The 20,003-nt window shown below is 37.4% G+C and overlaps 1 protein-coding gene across 12 annotated transcripts in view; it reads right to left on the bottom strand.

Annotated features, from left to right (window-relative positions):
* Nucleotides 1-20,003, bottom strand: part of HMGCLL1 (3-hydroxy-3-methylglutaryl-CoA lyase like 1) — an 83,441-nt gene that overhangs the window by 47,314 nt on the left and 16,124 nt on the right. For 8 of the 12 annotated variants that reach the window (XR_009966198.1, XM_062626146.1, XM_062626151.1 and 5 more), the window contains exons 2-5: nt 10,560-10,637; nt 9,406-9,513; nt 4,844-4,939; nt 2,896-3,044 (exon numbers count right to left, since the gene is read on the bottom strand). Coding sequence is in view for 11 of the 12 variants with exons in the window: in XM_062626146.1 (XP_062482130.1) it covers nt 2,896-3,044; nt 4,844-4,939; nt 9,406-9,513; nt 10,560-10,637 (431 nt within the window). In the remaining variant the exon portion in view is untranslated. Of the gene's footprint in view, nt 1-2,895; nt 3,045-4,843; nt 4,940-9,405; nt 9,514-10,559; nt 10,656-15,943; nt 16,200-20,003 lie in introns of those variants that run through there. The other 4 variants (XM_062626154.1, XM_062626153.1, XM_062626148.1 and 1 more) reach the window with 4 other exon arrangements.

Genomic DNA, 20,003 nt, shown 5'->3' with positions numbered 1-20,003 from the left:
CCTTGCAGCACAAAGCCTAATAATACATTTTTTATATCTATTGTTATTTACATAAATTACAAGGGGCTAATCCTTGATCCATAGAAACATTTTATTTCTCATTAAGTACTATTTTGCCTCATCAAAATCTCCGTGAGGGATTTTTTTAAAGTGCATTCAAAGTCCAAACAGATTGTGTTAACCAGTTCTCTTTTATCTTCTAACTTGAAACATGCTCAAAACTCTTTCAAATATTTTCATATACTTAAATCCATGTTCAGTGGATGGTTTAGATAGTCAGAATTATTACCTTAGTTACTTGTTTTGTTAAGACATAAGGCTCCATGTTCTTCAGTTTAGATCTTCGTCAGATTTTTAGCATATTAGCTACTTCATTTTTGAGTTATGTTAGATCCCCCTGATATACCTGCGACAAATACCAGCAAGACCTCTCCTAAAATTTTTGATTCATTGAAGTGTAATGTTAATCCTGCATCTTATCTCCTCATGCCTCAAGCTCTAATTTTCACTAGACAAATTAGTTCCCAAGCTAATAATCATGCGATGACGATAGCTACACATAAATATAAACGTAGTTTCTCTTCAATATACTTATCCTCTCTAATTGGATTCTTTACTTGGTTATAATCCCACAAATCAAATGATTCTGTTAATGGTTTCCGACTTCTGAATGATTCACTTTTCTTACAACTGTAAGCCTAAGGAAGAAAGCTATAGCTGGAGTGAACTTATATCACTTTCATTCGTGACTTCAAATCTGTTCACTGTGTAGCGTATCTGGTATTACGCAGTCCGCTGTTGAAGCATTGTGTAACGTACTGCACATGGCACAACAGACTTGATAAAATTATCCTGCATGTACTCTGTGAAGTTTGCTAGGGTGCGCATGCTGAAGTGAAATTACAGATCTTTGTTCTGGGTCCATAAACCACTTTTAAAACATAATCTGATTGTATTTTCTTTGAGTTTTTATAATTTTTTATCACCTCATCCCATTTTTTTTCACCTCTGTGCTACTGTTTTTTCTGTTTGCTTTATTACCTGGTTCTTGATAGCTCTCTCTTTGTATGTCCTTGTGTTGTTTTCTTTCTTTTTCTTACTAATTATTAAAATATTATTTTGTTTGTGTGTGTGCTCTGCTTCTGTTTGACCATTTTCTGCCTCCTACTTCTTCTCCGTACATGCCTTCTCATCCTGCTGCTTTATCATTTTTTTCTGCCGTGTGCAAAAAAATCACCTGCCACAGAGTTCATCAGATTACAGACAACAAATATATGGGAATGTTGTAGAATGCCATCATGGAAAAAGTGATTTCTGTCACATCAGTGTTTAAAAGTGCCACAACAACTGTCACTGGCATGTTACAAATGCCTTAGATATACAATCTGTGGGAAAAAGAAAAACCAGAAGGTTGCCACTTCCCTAAACATGTGAAAACTAGTGGACAGACGGTAAGGTGACATAGGAAGCTCCAACATTAATCTAAAGTACACCACAGGGATTTCTTTTTCACCTGTGGTTTACATGTTCTGAACCAGTTGTAAAGTCCATTTGTTGACACCCATAGTTATGTTCTCAGCTCAGAAGATAGTATCAGAAAAATGTGGCAAACAGTGGGGACAGAGACCTTCTAAACAACAAACCTCTTAGAAGATGGTCAGGAAGACAAGCCTTGACTCTGCCTGACAGATTAGAAGCTAGTTAAAGTATTTAAACTCTGGTACAAGTTACTGTTTCTTAATACAATGAAACTCCTTACTTTTTGATTCAGTCATTTTCCATACAAAACTTATAACCAGGCCAGGGAAAAAGGACCCAAGCATTTGTGAACTATCCTTACATGCGTGTTAAAATCCTTGGGTTGGACAAGATGACCTCCAGAGGGCCCTCTCAACCTAAACCATTCTGTTACTCTATGATCCTCTGAGACGGAGGTGTAACTACAAGTCAGACCTCTCTCTCACAGGAAATGCTCAAACTACCACATTATTGTGCAGAAAGTGAGCAGTAGGATTACCTATTTCTGAAGGAATGGGAGATCCCAGTATTCCTAGATTTTGCTTCTGAGGTTATCTACCACTACCTATTTTCAAGTCCAGGTATTTCCTGAGCATGATGTAGTATGCATTACTAGCAATCCTCAAGGAATCCCACTGTTGAGTTTCTCTTAGAAACTATGTGAGCCTTTTTGAATTCACAAGGAACTTCACAAATAATCTTAGATAAGTAGCTCTGTGTAATGTAAAAGAAAAGACATGAAATGAATATTCAAGAGTGAGTAACATTCAGGATCATTTCAAGTTTAAAAAAAGGTACTCTAGAGAAAGATGAATACTGGACAATTCCAGTTTCATGCACTAGAGGCTCCAAACATTTCAACACCTGAAGTTTTCAGAATAACTTATATCAAGAATATTTTTTTTCTTAGTAGTAAATTTATACCTTGATTTTATGGTGTATGAAGTGATATTTTATCAATAATATAATAAAATAAAAGCGTGCAGGGTATTTTTCTAAGGTGCAGACAATAGTGTTATGAATTCTCAGCAGCACAAAATAGATTTTATTCTGTCATCAGTGATGACAAAAATAAGTAACAATAAATTTGTGTAATAAACTGGGTATGTTTATACACACAGCTTATTCATTTAAATTTCTAGAAAAAGCTAGTCACTATTAGTAGTTACCAAACACACAGAAAAATTACTAAATATATGGAACTGTAAAAAAAAAACAACAAAATACCCTAAAAGCAAAACAAAAATCACAATAAAGACTATTATTTCAATACATCTAAAATGTAAAAATTTGGTATTATTACTTTCCTACTGTACAAATGCCTCCTGTAACAGCAACTCCACCAACTCTGTATTACTTAAGAATCTTTATACTTACCCACGCACTGGAATATTCATATTCCTTGCAGATTTAGCAACATCTTCAAATTTTTCTATGCTTTCTTCAATTGAACAATTAATATTCATTTTGCTAAATGTTTCAGATGCTGCACCAAATACTGAGACTTCTGTGGCCCCCGCTGCAATCTGAAAAATACATTTCAATAAAATTGAATCATAACATTACATTAAAAGATTTTGTTAAGCACTTAATTCTGTAAGACATTCTAGAATTTTAAGTACATTATAAGTACATAATCCATACTTAAAACATACATTTAATTCCAGTTTTTTTTTAAATCTATTGCATAAAACCAGATTGAATTAAATTTTGAGTTCATTCACTATGATACATTTCCTTCCTTTTCTTTGCAACTAGGAAAACATATTTTTAAGGTGATAAATGATTAAGGTATTACAAAAGGAAATCACATGAACCAACTATAAAAATAACAATGATTGATACTTGTATTAATTTTTCAGAAAAGGAAAAGATCATATAACAATTCTGAAATACTTATCCTCTGTACAAAGCCCGTTCCTTATGAATGCCAGGAAGTCATTCTCATGCTTAGGAAAGCTCTGTGCCTGCATGTACCTAGAGCAGCGACAATAACCAACAGGGATTGCCTTGTTAGAGCCAGCTCTAGGATCAAGGCCTCCATTGGTCTTGGTGTCACAGTCAATACGAATCATACGGGAAATGTGTCTGTGAGAGTCTGCTGAGAAAAATTCTCAGAGCAAATACCAGTCTAGAAAATGTGTAAATGTGGTGACTTCACTGAAGAGGCAATTAAGCTGAGCTTGTACTCAGTACCTCCATACTCAGTAAAATCAGCTAATAACATGAGGCAAACTGGAATGCTGAAAGCCAAATGATAGAAGAACCAAACATTTAACCTTAGGAGAATAGCCAATTCATTAATTCTCATTCTCTAGTGAGAATATTCTTGTTCTATGAAAAGGAATGGAGCTTTTCCTTGTATTCTCTGCTTCTGCAGGGTAATGTCCAAGCTTCAGCAATACTTACAGAAACAAATACCCTTTCAAATAGAAATTAAAAAAAAACAAACAGCAGCAAGAAAGAACTCGGCAATCACCTACAACTATGTTTGCCTTGTTTTCCTTTCATCATATCACTAAATACGGTATAGAGATACGGCAGATTTAATCAACTCATACAAGCTACTATTGCAAAGTTGTGGCACTATCAATCTGTATATTGATAGCTAACTTGCCTATGTACAGAATTTTAAGAAAGATTTCATACGTAGTACAGGAACTGAATGATTGATAGACTATACCACAGATGTCTATCAAGCAGTATGCTTTCCAAACATGGCTTGTCCTATATCAAGACAAAAGCATAGAAGCATGAAAAATTTTCATAAAACAAAAAAGTGTAAAGATGTGACTAGCAATGTGTGTGTATGTATGTTTTAAGAAGACTGAACTGCTCCATTTTTGCAATTCCAAACATTTTGAGTCTATAATTTTGAATAGTTATTGAACTATTGAATAAATATAATGAACTGAAAAAATTTAAACTTTCAATCCCTACAAAACTGAAGAAATCTAATACATTCCTATAAAATATTTTCATATAAGTGACTCCTTCCTCCTTCTTCACTACTTTCCAATAAAAGACATTCTTCCGAAACATTTCCAACAAATCAAAGAAGGAGAAGGAACTGTCTTTCACTTTATACACAAGCATCATTTATAGGAACTTGAAAAGACAGATCAATACTTCCATTAAAATATAAACATACAGAACATCATGATTTTGCCCATTTTTCACAATGAAAACAGAGTTTTTCATTTAAAAAGCTATAGTTTAGTTCTAACAGGACAGGTTACATGACATTAAATAACTAACATGCTTCAGAACAGAAAGTATCTGAAACATGAAAGATGCAGTTGTGGACATTCATGAAGGCACTTACAGCAGCATGAAAACCATGAAGATTAGGCGTAAGAACAGGATACTGGACTCCAGGATGCCGTTCAATGCCCCTCATTACTTCTTTATGATCTGCCATCTGAAATATACAAACAATTTTTATTGATCAGGAGTTATTTTCTGATTTTACACAGATAAGCAGAAATTGGCTTAGACTATGCTTTTGCTTTCATTAGGTATACAGTTCTAACAAAAAGTATAGCAGTGAAGGGGTTAAATGGATGTTTTACAACCATTATTTTTTTTATTTCTTAACCTTTGAGTCAATACTCAAAAGATTAAGTTGCAAGCTTTTCAGTTCTATATGAATACAGAACTGGGGTTAAGATTTCAAAAGTGGGTTTGTTTACATGTATCTGTAAAAACATCATTTGCACCATAAATTGACAGACTTGCAATCATGCTGATCATCAACTGTTATTGAAAATTTAAACTTAATTTAACTGACTCAATAGCTGGAATTAACAGAATAACTGACATTTTAAAACTATCTAAATCTTGAAAATGTCAGCACTCTGATAAATGAGACCTCACAATCTTTAAGCATAAGTGAACCTGAATTACTCAATACTCTAATCAGCATATTTGAAAAGACTAATCACAAGTTTATCCTTAAAAATATGGCAAAATCCAGTTCTCTGTGTCATGTAACATTTTAATATACTCAGATTATTTTTTTTTCAAAAGAAGACCATTTCTTTATTCAAGCATTTGTTTTCTTCAGTCTCCCCTCACAAAAGAAACTTTGCCTTTTTAAAATATTTCTCCACTTTTCTCACTCAAGATTAAATATACTTCATATACTAATCAAGAAAAGGGATCAAAGTCTTATTCATGTCATAAACTATAGATTATTTAGACAAGCATATTTTCTTGAAAGAAGTGGAGGAAAAGTTAGTATTATTTTAATAGTGGCAATGCCTAGAAACAATACAGTGGATAAAACATATCCCTCTTATTTCATGTTTTACAGATTTTGAGTTTAAAAAAAATAATAGTGTATTTTAAAAGCTTTTTAGATCAGCTCTCACAAAAGCAAATCTTCTAAGCAAACAGTATTAAATTGGATTTCTGATTCTATCCACACTGATGAAAAGTCATTTAAGGGGTACCGTATGAAAAGATATATGAACTACAAAGCTTTTGTTACTCCTTACTCTCAATTGATATTTTATTGATAACTCTGCAGTACCCCAATTCTAAATATGCATTGTTAAATTATACTAGATTATTAAGTGACAATACTACTGGCAACCTGAATTCTTCCTGTCACTGGTTTCCTACTACAAAAATGAATAGATTAAAAATATCAGAAAAATGCATGTATGTCTCCTTAAATGTAAACTCAACATGTATCTTTAATGAAGCAGGTGTGTGGTATGAAAAGTGCCTTACAGCCAGACACAACTCATTTCTCATCAGGAAACAAGTGATGGCACAAATCAACTTTTTGTAATTGCTTCTACATAAACTAAATCAGTATGACCACCTAATACATCTGATAGCCTCACAAAAAACATTGGTAAATACCTTAGTTTTTTATGAATATTTTTTCATTCCTTAATTTAATGAAAATAATGTCTACATTTCTCAGGGCAAGGAACAATGCTTGAAACCAAATGATTAATTAAATGGTAAATGCTGGAACTAATTCCACACTTTGAAATTATAGCCTGACTTAAAATACATTAAAAACCAAAAAATGACACTTTTTTAACCAGTATAAAGCTGCCACAGTATAAAGCTGCCAAATACGAATAACGTTATACGTATTACATTTGTCCCGCTACTATTTTTCCTGTAAGTAAAATCCCATTTTAACACATATTGCATGTTATAAGGTTTCAAATTGTAATAAAATATTTTATTTTCCAAATTTCTTTAAAAATAAGCTTTCTAATAGTAGGTATTTATAATTTTTGGCCATTTAGGTTATAGGTGTGGGATCCTGTTTTATATGGCACCTCGCTACTGTAGAACTTTTTCTTTTTAGCTTTTTTCAGTAAAAAAATCTGTGCCAAGAAAAACAGTGGATGGGAAATCATAAAACAGCTTTAAAATACTAAAAAAAGAACTAAGTGAATGAATGATCTAAACATAACCATGAATTCTATTCCCATGACCTATGAAAAGAAAAAAGGAGCAAAGTCGAGACTGCATTCCCTATCAAAGCAACACAATCTTATCTTTTAAATAAAAAACATTTTTAAAAAACATTTAAATAAAAAACACAAATTAAGCCATTAAGATAAAGTATTCAGACACGAATTTAAGATAAGAAAAGATTGTTCATTTTTTTCCAAGACTGACAAACCTCTGCTAAATTTGGTACTCCTAATGGCTCACAGGAAAAGGAAATAATTAAACTAGAAAGGAAGAAATCCACCTTTGCTTTAGCCTTTTTCTTCTAACATTTAAAAACCTACATTATTCTCTGCTGCTGTAACTGCCAAAGTTTGATGGCACTTGGAAAAACTTAGCCTAGTCACTTTTAAAGGACACAATATCATTGCCCCTCCATCAACACCAAAGGAATTCTGCATTGCTGCTCTTCACTTTTCCTATCATCCTTTCTTTAGACCCTTCCTTAGTGATCCCAAGAACACTGAAATAAATCAAAGGAGTCCTTCAGAGTGCTGAACAGTTTGCTCTGCTAATTCATGAATAAGTATGATTTTACTGTTTTCCTGAGAGGAATACAGGCCAGGCTGAGGACGTATTCTCAGTTTAAAATAGACAAACTTTATATATATTTGGACAAAAGATCTGCAATAAACAATGTTAAAGTATTTTCTCAAATTAATTTCATGTTTTATTATATAAATAACTTGCACAGTCCTTACTAAACATATAAGTACTTAAATGTTTCTGTGCAAACATGTAATTTCTTGAAAATTAGTTTAAATTATATAGACAAGCACTGACTTATTTTCTTACTTGCAGGGAATAATTAAGTTTGTTAAATCTCAAAAGAAAATCTGCCACCCCTAGTGCCAATGGAGTTTTGCTGCTGACTTCAGAAAGGTTAGGATTTCTGCTGAATTGTACCATGTGTAAAAATTAACTTTGGAAAAATAATGAAAAAATTATCATGATTCATCAAAACTCAGTACGGCTGGCTGAGAGAGCATTAGATCTGCAAAATAATTAACGTGACTAACTACTGCTACATATACGAAAGTCCCAGATTTAGATCTTCCAAACACACTTTTAAATATGGAAAATGAAATTTCATTTAGGGAAAAAGAACAACAAAAAAAAAAAGGGTTTTTAACCTTTCTTGTTTACATCAATGACTATTTGTCCTTGGAAGAGTAGAAAAGAGGTAGGAACAACATTAAGTTATATTAATGATACATCATCATTCAAACTCCTTAGTTATAACTGAATGTTTACAGAGATAAACAGCAAAAAAAAAATGCACAAGTACTTTATTTGCTTCCATTCCACAGTTCAAAATTATCAGTGATTGTATTTTCTCTGTATTATTAATTGCAAAAAGTCATTGCCCTGTTATGAGCAAACTCAAAAAGGAGGACCACATGGTGGATAGATACACAGAAATGTACCAAGTGCAACAGACATTCAAAAATAGGTGTTTGGCTTCAGGGCAGACTCAAGCTTCCACAGTAGTCCACACAACTCCACAGGCCTGTGGAGTCTGCTCTCTTGGTTTGGTGCTAGGGAGCACTCGCGGAAAGTTTATGCAGTTTGCACAAGCATCTAGGTTTTCCTGCTCTGGATCTCTGAACTGGTGTTGCTTCCACAAGAAGTCCCCTCCACCATGACTATTTCCCAGAGATAAGACTCAATGCCCTTCATCTGGATACTCAAACTCAGTACTCTGCATCCCAACTGCTTCATATTTTCAAATCTTTATCCCTATAACTACAATCAGTATCTTCTATCCCAGTTGCCCTTTACTCACAATTTTGATCTGTCATCCCCACACCTCTTAACCCCTTTCAGCATCCTGTGGCCAATTCTCTCACTCCCCATTTACTACTGTCCCTTGCACATATTCACACATACGTTAACGTGTACGTTATTGACTGGATTGTGACTATGTCTACCAGACTTGACTTCCCAGCTTAAACTGGGACCTGCTGCAACACTGCGAACTCACCTGAGTGTGTGTACTCTTGGCTGCCCTGGTTACCCTCACCAGATTTGCACTGCTCTCACAGACTGCTGGATTGCCCTCTAGTCAACAAGGCTACAGTCTTGGCTCCCTTATTACTGCGCTTGGCTTTTCCCCTTCCCTTATGGAGCAACTTGCTCTTGCTGCTGCTAAATTAGGGATTTAAGCAGCTTTCTGCACAGCTTACTGGCTCTTCTTCAATTTTGACTGCTTTTTAATAATTATCCCAACTTCAGCCAACCTAAATAAAAGCATAAAACTTGAAAGCTGCCTAAATTGTGTTGGACAACGGTATCTGATTCTTGTACAATTATACAGGCTATGCACTACTGGAAAACTCCACTGCATGTAATGACATTTAAACATAAATTGAAATAGTTCTGAATGGTGATGATTTTACATACCTGAGGCACCCATTTGGATGAAACAAAACTGGTCACTTCTATTGCAGGAAGGCCTGTTTTGGAAAGCCGGTTGATTAACTCGATTTTGATATCAGTTGGGACTATCACCTACGGACACGGAGACAGACTATAGTACAGTATTTCATTCAGTAAGAGACTTTTGTAAATGAAATGTTCTCAGTACATAAACAATCGTGTTTTTTAAAATAATGAACTATACTCATGTATTATACCATAACTGTAGTGTTTCCTGATAGTAGGAAGCTACTGCATAAGGAAAGCATCAGGCAGTATACATGATCCTACTCCCTTTTTTGTCCACCACAAAAGAATGAGGAAGCACTTTTATAACCACTGTAACAGGTTATAGATCTGGCCTCACTAATTCTTAGTAACCAAACACCAATCTATCAAAGAAGCAACAAAGGAAATAGTAACACAGAATAGTCCAACCAGAGAGAAATGGAGAGAAAAAAGCTCCAGAGCTGAGACAGAGTAATTCCATTCTCTTAATGCTACTAACATCTTTGGTATCAGCACACCAATATATGCAAAACTATTCACCTATCCTCCTGTTTGTGGAAACAGATGACTGTTTTGATACATGTACCCTATTTTAAAGTCTCTTTTAATCTTCTTCCATGCTTCCCAACCAAACTTCAGGCAAATAATATCAAAACCAAAAGAGCAATTTCTTTTTCTCCATGCCTGTTCAGGAGGAAGCATGACAAAACCTATTGTACTATTTCTACTATAGTAGCACTTCCAGCATGAAAGAAGTAAAGATGAAGAAGAAAGCTTGAACTACTATGAAGATAGCCAGTGTTTCATTGCATTACCAATCATGTCATGACACGTTATTGACTGACGAGATAAATTCCAGAATAAGATACGGCAGTTGAGAAACAGGCTAGTTAACCAAGTATAGAAAGAAATTATACTATTTAACACCTGCCTACATAGTAATATACTTTTATTCTAATAAACAAAACAGTTATTAATATAAAAGAAATAAATATATAGTACATAATAGAAAAAACATGATTAGCAGCATGTACGTTTTACACAATGAAAATAACACTGATATCCATATCACAACACACTCACACAAAAAACAACAAACAAAACAAAAAAAAAAATCAGATGAAAATTACCTTTTCGTTTTGTAATCCATCCCTTGGCCCAACTTCTACAATCTTTATGTAGGCAGGCAGTCCAGATGCTTGAGATTCCTGAAAGAAAAATCAATACTGAAACACAAAACAATGAAGGTCACCAAGATCAAAGGTATACCTTGTACCTGTCTTCTCATATGATTCTGGGTATAAAGTCATATCATTAAGTTTGCTCATGGCCTTTAAAAATCTCTGAGAACATGTTCTGCACCTTGAGTTACGGAATAGAAGTTAAAAGCCAAAGTTATCCACATGCATGTTCCAGTGCTCCTCTGAAGCCACAAATGTTTATTGTAACAATGTATATAGAATCATAAACGAACACTGCGTTTTACAGAGTGAGAAATATTCCCATTTCAAAAACCTTATCAATGAACAACTCAGTCCTCCAAACTTCTACCTGAACGTTCTCAATTTAAGTGAACAGTTACTTGCCTGTAAACATTTGCAAGACTAGGCTATAAATCCAAAAATAACAGAGCAGTCAAGAAATATTGAAGAGATTATTAATGAAAGATGAAAGTAAATCCTCTGCCTGAGGATGACGGTTTTAAAGAAGGATTTAAAGAACAAGGAAGGCCCCTGGACAAGAAGAAGACTTTCCCAGGTGTAAAAAAGCAGGAAGCTGGAAGTGACAGGAGGGAAGGAAGGCAGCAGTAAGGTCAAAGGGCTAAGGAGCACAGGGAGTTGGAGGGGGAGGAAGGAGAAACAAGCAGAAAAGCAGGTGAAGGGAAATGAAACTTCAGTTTTTATTATTTAGCTGCTCTGTTAATGAATTAAGTTGACAGGTGTGGCAGTTATGTAACCTGGTCCTTTAAGTCCTGATACATTTGAGAGTAGTTGCTTAGACTGACACCCAGAAGCTTCACGTCTTAAAAAACACATCAAATAGCCAGTTGGGGCAAGTTGCCTGTGCCCACAGAAGGAGACAGGTCTCCATTCCAGTGTTGATAGCCCATGCTGGGATTAGTTTAGCTACCTATGGGATGACTGCTCCCACTGCACCCACCAGTTCCCCTGAGAGTTAAACACCACTGGAAGAATGACAGTCAGCCCAGGGGACGGTTCCAGCCTGCAGAGTCACAGCTTGCCCAGAGATCAGAAGTCACTTTTTGCAGTGCATAAATATGGTGACTAATCTCACATAATCCACAAAAAATGAAAAACCTGTGTTTCATCCCTCCCCAGCTAGCATCATCAAAGTTCTTTCAACCAAATTGCTCCTGATTTTTCCTCACAGTAACAGAAAATGAGCCTTCCTGCAGCACCGCTGGTTTCTCCCTGCATTACTGGTGCCTATAGATAAAAGTATGTTCTCTGCAGCACTAGCCAAAATACAGTAAACATATTCCGGAGCATTTACTTTGTATTTATCTGAGCCCAGTAAAAAGAATGGGAAACAGCTGTATAGCATCTATTTGATCACATGGAACATCTGGTAAGTTAAAACTGTCAGGCTGTACTAAGCCCACACTCGCTGACAGTATAAACCTACTTAAATGCGAAGGTAAAACCTTCACATCTGCTGCATATTGTTTCTCCTAAGTTATTTTCACAAATATGGCACTGCTTCAGCACTATGGGCATAAATCTGGGTTATCTCATGATTATCAGATCCTCCTTGTTACAAGACAAATGTCCCAGCTGCACTATGAGTAAAACTGTGACTGGGGGCGGGGGGGGGTGGGGGGTGGGGGGAGTGGTGGTAAGGAAGGAGGTAAAATAGATTATGTGAACCAAAGCTTAATTTAGAGCATGAAAAATGTATATAACCCTTTGGTGGCAAAAATATTCAATTTCTAGGCCAAATCCTGTAAATCCTATTCAGTTCTTGCTGTGGCAAAACTTCTGTAATCAAAGACCTGTACCTGTCTTTACAGAAGACAGCTCACACAGCTACAGCACATTCACCCTGACATTCACAGTACCACAGTATGCTAGAGATTGGAAGGGACCTCAAAAGATCATCTAGTCCAATCCGCCTGCCGGAGCAGGAACACCTAGATTATGTTACACAGGAATGTGTCCAGGCGGGTTTTGAATGTCTGCAGGGAAGGAGACTCCACAACCTCCCTGGGCAGCCTGTTCCAGTGTTCCGTCACCCTCACTGAGAAGAAGTTTCTTCTCAAGTTTAAGTGGAACCTCTTGTGTTCCAGTTTGTACCCATTACCCCTTGTCCTGTCATTGTTTGCCACTGAGTAGAGCCTGGCTCCATCCTCGTGACACTCCCCCTTTATATATTTATAGACACTAATAAGGTCACCCCTCAGTCTCCTCTTCTCCAAACTATAGAGACCCAGCTCCCTCAGTCTTTCCTCATAAGGGAGATGCTCCACTCCCTTAATCATCTTCGTTGCCCTGCGCTGGACTCTCTCCAGCAGGTCCCTGTCCTTCTTGAACTGAGGGGCCCAGAACTGGACACAATATTCCAGATGGGGTCTCACCAGGGCAGAGGAGAGGGGAAGGAGGACCTCTCTCGACCTACTAACCACCGCCCTTCTAATACACCCCAGGATGCCATAGGCCTTCTTAGCCACAAGGGCACAGTGTTGGCTCATGGTCATCCTGTCGTCCACTAGGACCCCCAGGTCCCTCTCCCCTACACTGCTCTCTAACAGGTCGTTCCCCAACCTATACTGGAACCTGGGGTTGTTCCTGCCCAGATGCAGGACTCTACACTTTCCCTTGTTATATTTCATCCAGTTATTCCCTGCCCAACTCTCCAGCCTGTCCAGGTCTCGCTGGATGGCAGCACAGCCTTCTGGCGTGTCAGCCACTCCTCCCAGCTTAGTGTCATCAGCAAACTTTCTGATAGTACACTCAATTCCCTCATCTAAATCACTGATGAATATATTAAATAATACTGGTCCCAGTACTGACCCTTGAGGCACTCCACTAGTTACAGGCCTCCAACTAGACTCCGCCCCATAGACTACAACTCTCTGGCTTCTCTCCTTCAGCCAGTTCGCAGTCCACCTCACTACCTGATCATCCAGTCCACACTTCCTCAATTTAGCCATGAGGATGCTGTGGGAGACTGTGTCAAATGCTTTGCTGAAGTCAAGGTAGACCACATCCACCGCTCTGCCGTCATCCATCCACCGTGTTATTTCCTCATAAAAGGCTAAGAGATTGGTCAAACATGATTTCCCCCTGGTGAAGCCATGTTGACTGCCCCTCATAACCCTCTTATCCTTGATATGCCTTAAGATGGCACCAAGGACAAGGTGTTCCATCACTTTCCCAGGGATGGAGGTGAGGCTGACCGGTCTATTGTTACCCGGGTCCTCCTTCTTGCCCCTTTTGAAGACTGGAGTGGCATTTGCTTTCCTCCAGTCCTCAGGCACCTCTCCCGTCTCCCAAGACTTGGTAAAGATGATGGAGAGTGGTCTAGCAATGACTTCCGCCAGTTCCCTCAGCACCCGCAGGTGCATCCCATCTGGACCCATGGATTTATGGATGTCCAGATTGCTCAACTGATCTCTAACCCATTCCTCATCGACTAAGGCAAGTCGCTCCGTCGACCTGACTTCATCTAAGGTCTCAGGGGTACAGAGCTCTTCAGGACTGCCTGCAGCAGAGTAGACAGAGACAAAGAAGGCATTCAGTAACTCTGCCATCTCTGCATCTTCTGTCACCAGGGCACCCATCCCATTCATCAGTGGGCCTACATTGCCTCTGGTGTTAAGTTTTGTCTGCCATATATTTGAAAAAGCTCTTTTTGCTGTCCTTGACCCTTCTTGCCAGGTTTAATTCTAAGGAGGCCTTAGTCATCCTAGCTGCCTTCCTACATCCTCTAGCAGCAGCCTTATATTCCTCCCAAGTGGCCAGCCCCTCCTTCCATGACCTGTAAACTCTCCTCTTCCACTTGAGCATACCCAGCAATTCCCTATTTAGCCATGCAGGTCTCTTGGCCCTCTTCCTTGACTTCCTACGTGTCAGGATGCTCCGATCTTGAGCACGGAAAAAGCAGTCCTTGAATATCAACCAACTATCTTGGGCCCCTTTACCTTCAAGCAGCCTTGCCCATGGGATTTCCCCTAGCAATTGCTTGAAAAGGCCAAAGTTTGCCCTGCTAAAGTCCAGGGTTGCAATTCTACTTGCTATTCTACTGGTCCTACCACACAAGATCCTGAACTCCACCATCTCGTGGTCGCTGCAACCAAGGCAGCCCTCAACCCTTACTGCTTCAACCAGATCCTCCTTGTTAGTGAGGATGAGATCCAGCAGCGCTCCTCTCCTGGTCGGCTCATCCACCATTTGCAGGAGGAAGTTATCATCCATACACTGGAGGAACGTCCTGGACTGCGGCTGGGTTGCCGAGTGGTCCTTCCAGCAAACATCAGGGAAGTTAAAATCCCCCACGACGACCACGGCCTGTGACTGTGAGGCCGCTCTCAGCTGCCTGTAGAAGGCCTCGTCAACTTCCTCACCCTGATCCGGTGGTCTGTAACAGACACCTACAACAGTATCCCCCCTGCCAGCCTGCCCCTTAATTCTCAGGGGGTGTTTGCAGCCCTTGGATTTCACAGGGGACAAGAAGTTTGGAAGGGACATTGCAGAATGGCATTCACGTATCCATTCTTATTCTCCATCTGTGATATAACAGGCCTACAATGTCTTTGAGCCATAGTCCAGGCCTCTCACCTCCTCATTTTCTCTATAGTCTTCCTGTCCACTAAGCAGCCCCAACTTGAATTCACTGTTCTTGAAAACAACACTGATAACCATGGAGAGGATGGCTCTCACAAGGGCCACACAGTGGAAAATCAAGGCAGTACTACAGACAAATCCTTACATTCTTCAAGATGATGAACTAACAGTATAAACATCTTGCTTGGACTCTAGCTCTAAGTCTAGAATAGTCCTGCTTTGCATTGAATTTCATCTAGTTTCACCTAGAGCACATTGATTGCTCTGTTCTGATCATTCTCCCCACCATAACTAATAATTTCTCTTGTGCTGCATTGATGAACCCCAGATAACAAGAGAGGCAGAATACCTAGGTTCAGGCCCCTATGTATTATTCATGCATGTATTATCACTGGATAAAACTCAGAAACAAATTACAACCTATAGAGTGCATGTACCATCTTCTGCTAAGATGACTCTAGCATTTTTCTATTCTGTGGCCCAAGTTGAATCAGAGGAGTAAAGGAGTATCTCTTCACCTTAATCTCATCTGCCCTATAAATGCTCAGTAACTAGCTGGTAGGACATTCTTTCAAGACACTAGAGATATATACTTGGCAAAGTTTTGGGGAAGAAAAAAAAGAAACTCCCTGCTATTTTGGGAGGTCTTCTGATCACAGTACCGCACTTGCAGAATATTTGGACGTAACCTGAAACACAGCTGAAGTCACCTGAGCCACCAGTCACATTCTGTGCCAGGCTTGATGGCATTTCCATTCAGAAGTCTCTAAGAACTTACACAGAATTTAAACACTTCTCTGCTTGCTATCTGGATGGCATTAGATCTTTACCCAAGACTTGGGCTTCATGAACCAAGTGATCAAGTTCTCTGAACTCTAACCAGAAGATTCCAAACATGCATCATACCCTAGGGTAAAAGGAAGGATATACAGAACCAACAATAAAACTAACTTAGAGAATTTCAACACCTTCAAGTATGGCATGAAATAGTCTACAAATAAGAAACAGAAATAAATAGAAAAGCAAAAAGTAGTTGCTGTATTTTAAGAGAACCGGAAAAAGATGAACCTTACAGAAATCCACAAGTACTTACATTAAATACTAAACATGTCAGGTAAATAATTTTGTTTGAGAAAAAAATCTTTACAAAATTATATTACATGAATTTTATGTAACAAAGTATAAAATGTAGTTATGGTAGATACTTAGCAGTATTTGCTTATTGAATTATATAGTTGCTCTGTTAAAAAGTAATGACTACTGAAGTATAATGTTTGAAATATTGAAAAGGAAATAGTTGACATAAAAGACCAAGAGCCTGGAAAATTTGTTTTTTCCATGTATCAAGCCTTGCCAATGGAGAACAAAAAGCATATAAAACCACAAAAATTGCCTCCCTCAAAACAGAATGCAGCCAAAGAGTCTTTTTAAAAAAAACAGAAAAACGAAAACCATACCATTCAGCTTGAGACACCAAATGCCAAATTTCTGTATGGAAGCACTTTCTCTGAGCTATAAATAGCTTCAAATTCAAGTTTACTATAGAAATCCTAGTAACCCTTAATTAAAGCAATATAATCTTCTTAACACAACCATAAATGTAATCAAATTACATCAACACACTTTTTTAAGCTCTGTCACTGCTTCACTACTTCTAGTAAAGGTGCTAAGGTATCTTCAGCCTTCTGATTTTTATTCCATGCGGCTCATTCATATGGCCACTAATGGCACTGGCAAATATTGCCCAGAGCTGCTCAAAAGTAACTGAAAGGACCCAAAAGTAAGGGAGAAGAATCTTGGGGTTTCGGGTCTTTTCAATCTTTCTAACCAAGAAAAGATAAAGCTCTGCTTTCCTTTTCCACAAGGTGGTGTTCCGGCACAGAGGACAACTGAACAAAGGTAGGTCCATCTTGCACAAATTACTCAGGAGAGTAGTTTTAAACAAGAATCAGCAGGGAGGTGGCATCATATCTCCATATGTATATGTGCAGTGACATGGACAAATGTCCAAAAAGTGGGCGAAGGCTCTGAGATAAATACTACAATTGCTGGAAGGAAATAAGAGAAAAGAGTGATCAACCTTCTGAACACATAGATGTCTCTAAACTTTACAAGACACAGAGGAAATGAACAGGAAGAAATGAAAATCTTAGTACATAATCAAATCATGACTGAAGTGATATTGCAGAGACTCGTTTATATAGTTCATGCTACTCAAAGGCAGACACAAAACATATTCATTCCCAAGTTAACCAGGCGGAAAATGGAGAAGAATCACCTATGAAATATAAATAATAGATATTCAGAAAACAGTGACACATCTGGTAAATATCCCTCAGTAAAAATAAACTGAGTATTCATCCTAGAATTGCTGACGTATGCTGCTGACATGACCACTGGGAGAACAGTACATAGTAACAGGCCATGACTAGCAAAAAAACTCATTAGCCCTTGAGAAGCTTTCAGTAAGTAAATTTTTCTTATTATAACATTGCATATTCATGAACTGAATGATATCATAGATATATCAAAAGCAAAGCAGTTGCAAGTGCTTTAGATAACAGGACTAGAATTCAAAATTCCATTGACATACTAGAGAAATAGATACAACAAATTTCAACAAAAAGCAAAACATAACACAACACTTAGGACTATTCTGACTTTATCTGGTGCCAATCTACTACTTAGAAGAATTTTTGCACATCATCTTTCAGAAATCCCATTATACTTATTTCTCCATTTTCAAAAATTTGACACTCCAAAACCAGATTTTTGAAAGATAGTAGATTGAGAGTGCATGACTAAATAGCTCTATAGAAAAGGACTGGGATGTTAAAGTGAATAACAAACTGAATATGAGTCTGTAACATCCTGCTCTCAAGCAAAAAAGAAAGAAAAAAACAAACCTGCACCTCAAAAAAAAAAAAAAAAAAAAAGGGCAAATATAATTCTAGGCTATAAACAGGGATGTCATAAATAAAACAGTAGCCTGCCACTTAATGAGTAGAAATTCTGTGTCTAGTTTTGGGCTTTCTGCTTCAAAAAAGAATTCAGTCAAATTGAGAACATCCATAGGAAGGCAAAATATGAAATGTGAATAAATCACTACAGAATTGAATTAGTTAAATGCAGAGTTAGCTTATCTGGAACAAACCAAATAATCATTGAGGCCAAAAGGGACCTCTGGAGATCATCTAGTTTAACCAGCCCTGCTCTGAGCAGGATCAACTAAAGCAGGCTGCCCAGAACGATGTTCAGTTGGGTCTTGAGTATCTCCACGGGTGAAAATTCCTGGGCAACCTGTACCAGTGTTGACCACCCTCACAGTAAAAAAATACGCTTCTGATCTTTAAATGGAATTTATTGTACTTCAGTTTGTGCCCGTTGCCTTTTGTGCTGTTCACTGACTTTGCCTTATTTATTCACCCCACTAGGTATTTGTACATACTGATAAGATCCCCCTGAGCCTTCTTTTCTCTAGCCTAAGCAGTCTCAGTACTTTCAGTATCTCCTCATATGACAGATGCCCCAATCTGCTAATCATCTGCATGGCCCTTTTCTGGATCTGTTCCAGTATGTCTCTCTTATACTGGGGATCACCACCTACAGGTATTACTTTAGTCCACCTCTCCTCATTTAATTTGAATGTGCTTACAGCTTTTATTAGAGGGCTTTTGAGAGCTCATGATAGCGTAGTGATTTACATATATCAGGAGATTATCTGAACTAAGAATTCACTGTAGAGATTTCTAATGTAAAGTAATAGCACTAACATTTCTACTGTCATTTCCATTAATTATTAAATTCTAATATAATCTGCTAGTCCACTTATTAAAGTGTGCATGGCAATTTATAATAAAACACAAGCCATTTGTAAGAAAACAGAAGAAATATGGTTTAAAACACAGGGAAATTCAACTAAACTATAAATGTTTATGCTGCTGAGTGGCTAGTTGTCTGATCTAATCCTGTTTACAAAGAGGACTTCAATAGTAAGGACAAAGGTCATAAAGCGCAAATAATATTAATGAACAAATAACAATATTAATGAACAAACAATAAGAAAAAACTATTACTTTTTATTTAGAAAATAGAAATTAGTATTTTGTAAAAAGAATTCTATCAAGTGAACAAAATTTTGATGAACTGATAGTGCAAAAGGTAACAAAATGACATTAATAGGGAATGCTCCAGAGATTGTAAGAAAATGTTGCTCTGTTAAGAATAATATTATTACACAAAACTAGAAAATTCAAATCATATTCTTAATTACACTAGTCATGGACATACAGTTATAAATTTAAAAAAGCTAAATACCATCTATATAGTACTATTCCTTTTGGAAATCCTTTAGAATAGGTCTTCCAAAGCTACAGAAATTGCGGTTTAAGAGTGGTATTCAGCGCAAGGTTAAGAAACCTCTGCTCATTCTTGCTGTCTAAACTTATGTTCCTGGAGACATTATAAATATCTTAAAGAGTTCTTGCCTCCAAGTGCTGCTGCTCAGGAAGGGCATGGGTCCTGCTTCATCTCTTTACTGTTACTGTAGGTCTCATTTCAAACCTATTTAATCTTTATTTAATATGGCTGATAAAGAATAATTCAGGTCACCCTAAGGTTCACAGCTAGTGGCTGATGATCCTAATAGCCAGGTCTGTATAACTGCTTGGGGACTGAATAACGCTCCAGAAAAAAGTAGGTCTCTTATGCATCCTACAATTTATGGGATATGCCTATCCCATAAGGGTGTCAAATATATCCTATGTGTTT

Source organism: Pezoporus occidentalis, unplaced genomic scaffold (genome assembly GCF_034315485.1).
Source record: "Pezoporus occidentalis ecotype Australia unplaced genomic scaffold, CSIRO_AGI_Poc_V1 ctg29, whole genome shotgun sequence".
Lineage (NCBI taxonomy): Eukaryota > Metazoa > Chordata > Aves > Psittaciformes > Psittacidae > Pezoporus > Pezoporus occidentalis.
Note: the sequence above shows the minus strand (reverse complement) of the source record. Positions and strands in the feature narration are given on the sequence as shown.